General features: G+C 38.5%; 1 protein-coding gene across 1 annotated transcript; it reads right to left on the reverse strand.

Annotated features, from left to right (window-relative positions):
• Positions 1-2,277: 2,277 nt before the first annotated feature.
• LOC149144615 (alpha,alpha-trehalose-phosphate synthase [UDP-forming] 6-like) lies at positions 2,278-5,632 on the reverse strand. The gene is made up of 4 exons (XM_089450201.1): positions 5,300-5,632; positions 3,236-5,212; positions 2,811-3,084; positions 2,278-2,677 (listed from the first exon to the last, which is right to left on the reverse strand). Exons 2-4 carry the CDS (start codon positions 5,179-5,181, stop codon positions 2,357-2,359), a joined length of 2,541 nt encoding a protein of 846 aa, XP_089306327.1. The 5' UTR covers positions 5,182-5,212; positions 5,300-5,632; the 3' UTR covers positions 2,278-2,356.
• Positions 5,633-8,577: the final 2,945 nt, after the last annotated feature.

Below are 8,577 nucleotides of genomic sequence, written 5' to 3' on the forward strand. Positions count from 1 at the left end.
GGAATTAACACTTACACACCATATGGAATTAACACTTGCACTAAAGAGAGATGGGGTAACAAGTTAAGAGATAATTGTGCTGTCATGGCAACTTGACCTAATTGAAAACATCAAGTGAGATCCCATTGTCTCACTAAAGAGAGATGGGGTAACAAGTTAAGAGAAAATTGTGCTGTCATGGCAACTTGACCTAATTGAAAACATCAAGTGAGATCCCATTGTTCACATAGACAAGGCAGTTAGCCAAAAGACTTGACCCTGCGACCACTACTCCCATTGTTCACATAGACCAGGCAGTTAGCCAAAAGACTTGACCCTGCGACCACTTTCTTGTAAATCACAGTACTCAAACCACTTGAACTAACCAGCCAGGTTGTGCTTTGAGTAGATTGGCTCGTGATTCAACCAATTTGCAAAACCTTCACAGCCCTAGTTTGTGTCTTTCAATGGCACTATAAGTCAGTAACAAAAGCTAAAAACAGCCCTATAGCTTATTGGACATTGAAGTCACAGAGATCACTAGCATGCTCTCAATGACACTATAAGTCAGTAACAAAAGCTAAAAACAGGCCTATAGCTTATTGGCCATTGAAGTCACAGAGATCACTAGCATGTAGTTAAGCAAAAACAATCTCCAGGAATCCATGCTTCAGATGTCACATATCACATTGACAAATGATAGAACACTTAAATTGACAAGTAATCTACCGGCTGAAAACCAGATACACTACTGCTAAAAAATTAAAGTAATCTGACTGCATAGCCAGAAGCTTTTGTTAATTGCTCCTTGACAACCAGAAATTGGTCTGTTTCTATAAATATGCAACCTAGACGTGTTGTCTACCTTTTGTACTACCTGATGAAAACGTCCTCTTCAATCCAGGGCTCCTCCCATGATTCCTCCCAGATAACACAGCCAAGCTGCTGGGCCCTGGATACTCTCTCGACAAAGTTATCAGACAATACACCTGCCCCTTCGTGGCGATTGATAACTCAGTTGAAAATCCTTGCTCTCTCCCCACATTCTGCCTCATCTTCTAGTTCCAGCACAGCTTAACAGCCTTTATACTTGTCATTGCTTTTTGTTTGCACTTATTTTGTTCTTCTTTTTAACCATGTTCGCAACAATTTTCTGTTTTTAATAGAGTAGCATTAGGAGCTGTTTCTGCACTACCATTATGTATTTACATTTTGAGTCCCACTGAACTAGTTATTATGCTGGTTATTTGAACCTCCATAAAATAATCTTATCTTATTAGGTTCGATTTCATAAATCCCCTCTCAACACAGCTCAAAGATAAACAATCTCACAACAAGGAGCATGTGCTCTGTACCCACCTATCTCTGTTGATATCAATGGTAGGACTAATAGATTAACAAGTGGTATGAAAAGCCAAAATAATTTCCATATATTGAATCAAGTACAATCAACGGAAAAAAATCCATTAATGGCAGCAACATGTCAAGGAAAAATTTCCCAACTCCTATATAAGCAGCTATAAACCTAATTGCAAGCAACTATAAAGCATCAATACAATGACTTACTTTGTCCTTCAAGAGTAAAATGTGGCAGTTGCAACAGAATTAATAGCGTACAGGGCTAGCAAAATATCATAATTTGGAGTTACAGTCACAGCGAGTCTTGAGTGAATGCTCCAGATCTTCCAAACCTAGACAGTTATATAGATCAAATCAATTGTAACTTTTGGTCATAAGCAATTAAAGAAGTGGGATTTGAAGGGATTTGAAATGTGCCCTATATCAGACACAAAGGTTCTCCATGCCCTTTTAAGTTTTTAACAGAAAAAAAGAAAAAAAAAAAAAAAAAAAAAAAAGAAAGAGAGTAGCATTAAGGCTTGAATCGATGACAAAAAAAGGATTTTCAAGGGAAAACTATTGTGATAAGCCATTTACTTTAATAAACCAAATGTTGTAAAGCTCTGCAAGTTGAAAAGACTGAATACAAAGAAGGGTCCCCATCTTCCTCCTACAACTGTATAACAAAGGTTTCCATCTTTAACACTACAAATGTACAAGCACAAAGATTAGATAGGTCCATTTAGTTCTGAAGTTGTATAGCTACATTGAAATGAAAAATGAAAGAAAACAGACTTTGTACATACATAATCAACCCCATCCAAAACCTGAACGACAAATCCTGCTCCTAGTGAAGTTAATCTCAAAACTCTGCTCAAAATTGCATCAAGATTACATGAAGGCACATTAACATGTACAAGATTATGATGAATGACATGACATCAAACAAAGCACACAGCATCAAAAAGCAAAATTTTATTCGGATATTTATATTTGTTTTATTCATCGAACTGCACAAAAGAATACATGAACTTTGGAATCAGCCTTCTGAAACAGAAGCAATAGCCCTTGGTGAGCTCCCAGATAATGATTCGCTTGCTGATGCAAGTCCATGTAACATGTTAACTACTTCAACAGTATCATCCAGGTAATATTTAGCCTTACTCGGCTTCTGACCAACAGTGCATGCAAAGACCTCCCTCTTTGCAGTTTTAGGTAAGGCTGCCATTGCACTGTCAATAATCTCAAACATGTCTTCATCTGAACGATCATCTCCTATACACAAGACAAAATCTGGAGGATTCCCCTGGCTAGCCATCGTTGTTAAAAGATGTTCAACTATAACACCCTTGCTCACCCCCTGCACATTTTGAATCCAAACAATTTAATAAACTGCCTATCTTGAAGATCTTCATGCAAGATCAAAATGACATAAAGCAAATTCATATCCTTGAAAACATTAGCCTTAAGACTGCTTGATTGGTGTATAATACCTGAGGCTTGACTTCCACAATTTGCTGACCGCTCTTGACAACAACCGGCTCATTTGCCAGCACACTCTCAAGATGATCCTGCAACTCCTTTGCTTGCCAAGAACCAAAATCTGGATCTGCATCCTGGAAGTGCCATACAATACTACTCTCTTTGGCCTCAATAAATGAACCATCTGTGCTTTCTGTGTACAACTTCATAATGGGGCCCACAACTGCTTTCCAACCAAAATCCATTGTTGGCACACAAGTTTTCCATTCTTCATCCTTCTGCCACCTGCTCCGGCAATGTAAATGAAAAAGGTTAAAATGTAATTTGAACCTAGTAAATTAGCTATATTCCAGCTGCTTGCAGCAAACATTTGAAAGGTGGGCAAAGGCTTGCATGCTTTTCTAATGTAAGCATATAAAGTTAAGAGTTCAAATACCTGAAAAAATAACCATGCTCTGCAGCAATCCCAAGATTTTTACAAGGTGAAAACCAATCATTCAAAGTTTGTTGCCCTCGTCCACTTACAATAAAGACCACATTCTTTGGATCATTGCAAAGGGTGTTTAGGACCGTCAGGACATCTGAGTTTGGAGTCCTGTTAATTGAAGTTTGAGGCATCATGGTACCATCATAATCCAAAAGAATGGCTCGTCTATTACTCTTTTTGTAAGCCCAGACAATATGCTCAGTTGAAAGTTTTCGAAAATTATAATCAAGACGCACCACTCTGAATCCCAATCCAAATCCTAGTCTATAGCTTCGGCTTCTAGAGTGCTCTCTGCAGGTTCTTTGCAAGTCTCCTATGAAACTCTGGGCCCAAAAGGCTACATCATGAGTGCTGACATACCTAAAATGCTTTTCATGTCTCATTTGCTTCTCAGCATCTGGCATTGTAATGGCAGTATTCATAGCATCAGCTAAAGCTTCAATATTCCACGGATTTACACGAATAGCTCCACTTAGAGAAGGGGAGCATCCAATAAACTCGGACACTACCAGCATACTTTCTTTAGGGTTATCAGATGTGATTCCAAATCTGGCATCTAGTTCTGTAATACCTTGCCTGCAAACAATGTATTCATATGGGATCAAATTCATACCATCCCGGACTGCAGATACAACACAACATTCTGCAATTGTGTAATATGCAACCCTTTCATACAACGGAACATGTCTCTGCACCAATTCAACAGGTTGATATCTTTCAGTTCCAAATGACTCATTTATCCTTTCTGAGGTGACAGATATCTCCTCCTGGACCTCCAAAACATCCCTACCTCGCCCGCGTGCAGGGTTGAGAATTTGCACCATGACCAATTTACCAACCAATTCTGGGTGCTGATACAGAAGTTGTTCCATTGCCAGAAGTTTCAACCCTATGCCCTTGAAAATGTCCATGTCATCAACCCCAAGAAGCACAATCTTGCCCTCATACTTTGCCTTCAACTCACTAATCCGCCACTCGGTATCAGCAAGCCTCAATACACCCTCAAGCTGACTCATATGTATGCCCACAGGCATAATCTTGATCCCCACAGTGCGCCCATAATACTCCAGGCCTATATACCCTCTCTTGGACTCATACTCCAATCCCAACATCCTACTGCAGCAAGAAAGAAAGTGCCTCGCATAATCGAATGTATGGAACCCAATCAGATCAGCATTGAGCAGACCCCTCAGAATCTCTTCACGCACCGGAAGAGTGCGGTAAATCTCAGAGGAGGGAAATGGGCTGTGAAGGAAGAAGCCTATCTTCATCTTGTTGAACCTCTTTCGCAGAAATGTCGGAAGAAGCATGAGATGGTAATCATGGATCCACACAGAATCCTCATCAGGGCTAATGACCTCCATGACCCTATCAGCAAAGATTTTATTAACGGAAAGATATGCCTGCCAGAGCGACCGGTCAAATCTGCCACCATGATCAGGTGTCAAGGGGAGCATGTAATGGAACAGTGGCCATAACTGCTGCTTGCAGAAGCCATGATAGTACCTCCTCCTGAGATCACTGTGAAAAAAAGCAGGGACACAATTGAAGCTCCCAAGAAGAGTGGCTGCCACCACATCCTGCTCCTTGGGATCAATTTCAACACTAAGACAACCCACATAAACAACCTCAATGCCCTCCCCCAATCCATCCCTCAGCTGAAGCAATAAAGAATCTTTGTCCCACCCAAATGACCACCCTAGATTATCAGGCTTTCTCACTGCAGTCAAGGGCAAAACATTGGCCACTATGATTATTTTCTCCCCAACTTGGGACCCGTGTGGCGAGGGCGCCATGTCCACTGCTGTTAGGGGCACATTCTGTTCATTCTTCATCCCAAATGGCAGAGGATCCTCCCCCAACTCCACATAAATTGCATTCGATTTCGACACCATATCAGATCTCAACAGTCTCCCACCTATTCACCTGCTTATTCCATCATCTATAATCCTCAACAGCTATCTAGAAACCAATCAATATTTTTGCTCAAGAATTCATGAAAGATGTGCTTACCTCACTGTATTGCTGGTTATTCCCTGGTTTTGCCTTCAAGAAGCCATGCATGCACCCAACAGGTTTGATTGCTTGCTGCCGCTGCTGGACCATGAAATAGATCAGTCGACAAGAATTTCATTGGGCCATGTCTGTTATGCCTATTATTGTTGTGCTGCTCTCCTCATCCTCATCCTGATCTCTCTCGAGTCTCCCCTTCGAATTTCAATTCAATTGGGATAACATTATTATATTTCGACTCACCCACCCGATTAGCATAAATTGCAAAGTTATAGGCGCGTGTATCACATAGGGGTATCCATCGTCAACGATTTCTTGCTTTACTTCGTCGGACGTATATTCACTAGCTATGCTCCCTTCTAAAGATTGAGATAGATATTTCTATATTGTTTGTATATATATTATTTAAACATTATCCATTTGTGTGTGTTCATGATGTAGGAGGCCACTCACACCCATATATGATGTTAACATCTCTTGAAAAGTCATATAAGAGATAAAGTCTTGACAAAGAAGGCATGTTATCTTTGCTTACCTACACATCTCAATTTTCCTAACCAATCTAAAAGGTGAAAAATGAGTATGGCATTAGAATGTGTGGGGCATTAGAACTTGTTCTTGCCACTTGAAAGGATGTGATAAAGACAAAGCTATGTGTTACATTACAACATTGTTTTTTCCTTATCCCTCTTCCATTACAATCACACAATCTAAACCAATGTTTCATCTAAAGACAAAGCTATGTGTGACATTACAACATTGTTTTTTCCATATCCTTTTTCCATTATAATCACAAAATCTAAACCAATGTTCCATCTTACATCCCATCACTATGTGTGTTTAGTGGTAGTATTGCAATATCTAATAAATCAATGTTTCATTTTACATCCCATCACTATGTGTGGGTTTAGTTGTAGTATTGTAATATGATAATTCATGTATTTTGAATAATAAAGTTAAAAGTTATTAATGGGATGTAGCAAGTTTCATTTTCATTTATCTCACAAAAATTTGACGATGATAGTCAAAATTAAAAACACTATTGTTTATTGATTTAATTTACAATTAAAATTGACTCATTAATATAATAAATAATTTTTTTAATTAAGTTTATATTTTTTTATACTATTTTCAAAATAAGAATTTATATAGACATGATCCTCGAAATGATAGAAATTTACTCCAAATTTTATAAATTGAAAATAAATCATTTTTTACTTATTAATTAATTTAAGTATCAAATTAAAATATATCTTTAAATATTATAATAATTTCAAATTTAACTATTTATATTTTATACAAAAATTAATATTTAGATTCTATATATAAAAAAGGTTTATTATTATTTTTTATTCATGAATATAATTTTATATTTAGATTTTACATAAAAGAATTATCATTATTTATATTTCAAATTCAACTATTAAGATCCATTTTAACCCAGATTTATCAAGCGTCGAGAGGGATCCAATCTCACAAGGTGCAAACCTCTTTTTTGAGTGCAAAACTTGAGAAAATGTTTGCACCTCTAGATATTTGATCCCTCACTGTGATTGATAGATCCGGTTAAGATGGATCTAGGTTGGTTATATATTACTATATAATATCTATATTCATATCTATGTTTCTCTTTCTTATGACCTCTCTCTATCTCACACCCCAAACATACACATTCTCTCTCCATATGTATATATCTCTCTCTCCCTCCCTCTTCCTCTCTACCCCTTTCTCTTCCCCTTCTCTCCTTCCTTTCTCTCCTTCTCTCTCTTCCCCCCACTCTCCTCTCTCCCTCACTCTCTCTCCATCACTCCCTTGTTACTCTCTCTCTCTCTCTCTACATTTCTCCCTCACTCTCTTTCCATCACTCCCTTGTTACTCTCTATTTCTCTCTCTTTCTCTACATTTCTCCCTCTGTGTCTTTCTTCTTCCTTCCCCCTCTCTCCCCCTCCAAATCCATGTCTCTCATTCTCTTCCGTAGTCCTATCTCTCCCTCTCCCACCTCCCTTTGTCTCTCCCCACCATCTCTCTCTCTCTCTCCGTCCTTCCCTCTCTCCCCTCCATCTATGTGGCTCCCTCTCTCTCTCTCTTGCCCTTCTCTCCCTATCTCTCTCCCCTCCTCTTCTATGTCTTCCCTCCTCTCCTCTCTCTCCATCTCTCCCTTGTCACTCCCTCTCTCTCCACCTTTATCTCTCTATGTCTTTGTTCTTTCCTCCCTCTCTCCCCCTCCAACTCCATCTCTCTCTCTCTCCCTCTCTCCTTCTCTCTCTCCCCTCCCCTCTCTATTCCTCCCTCTCTCTCTCACCTCCCTCTCTCCATCTCCCCGATCACTCACTCTCTCTCTCTCTCTCTCTCTAACTATGTTACCATATACATCCCTCTCTCCTTCTCTCCCCCCCATATCTCTATATCTATTTCTTGTCTCTTTATCTCACCCCTAAACATACTCTCTCTCTCTCTCTCTCCATCTCTCCCTTGTCACTCCCTCTCTCTCCACTTCTCACTCTATATGTATTTCTTCTTCCCTCCCTCTTCTCCTCTCTTGCAATTCCTCTTTCTCATCCTTACTCTCTCTCCCTTTCTCTCATACCTTCCTCTCTCTTCCCCCATCTCTCACTCTTTCTCTCTCTCACTCTCTCCACCCTCCAATCCTCTCAGTATCTCCCTCCCTCTCTACTTCTCTCTCTCCCCTCCATCTTTGTGTCTCCCTCTCCCTCTCTTACCATTCTCTACATCTATCACTTATCTCTCTCTCTCTCTCTCTCTCTCTCTCTCTCTATCCTTAAGTTTATCTCCATCTCTTCCTTTGTCACTCCCCCTATCTCTCCACCTCTATCACTCTATGTCTTTGTTCTTCCCTCCCATATATCTAGAGTTAATATATATCATGATATATTAATATATATTATACTATAACAAAATTAATATTGTATTAATCCAAAATTATTAAATTTAATAATATTGATATTATAATATATTAATATGAATATTAGTTTTAATAATAATATTAATATTACAGTTAGTAATGTTTTTTTTGTATGGTATTAATAATAATTTGGCCCATAGGCCTCACCTAAATAAAACTTATTTTTTGAGTGTCAGTGAGTATAAAGAGGTTTATGGAGTAAATATAAAAATAGGTTTTATTTATTTATCATACCTTTCGTTTATTTATATTTATATTTATTTATCATATCTCTTTTATTTACAATGGTATTTGGCCCATAGGCTTGGTATATAATTAGCTATTGATTTCTAATCCTATTTGATATATTTTTATA

The sequence above is a fragment of the Pinus tabuliformis genome, chromosome X, assembly GCF_031772625.1.
Source record: "Pinus tabuliformis cultivar Carrire ecotype Pingquan chromosome X, CPIR1, whole genome shotgun sequence".
In the NCBI taxonomy this organism is placed as follows: Eukaryota; Viridiplantae; Streptophyta; class Pinopsida; order Pinales; family Pinaceae; genus Pinus; species Pinus tabuliformis.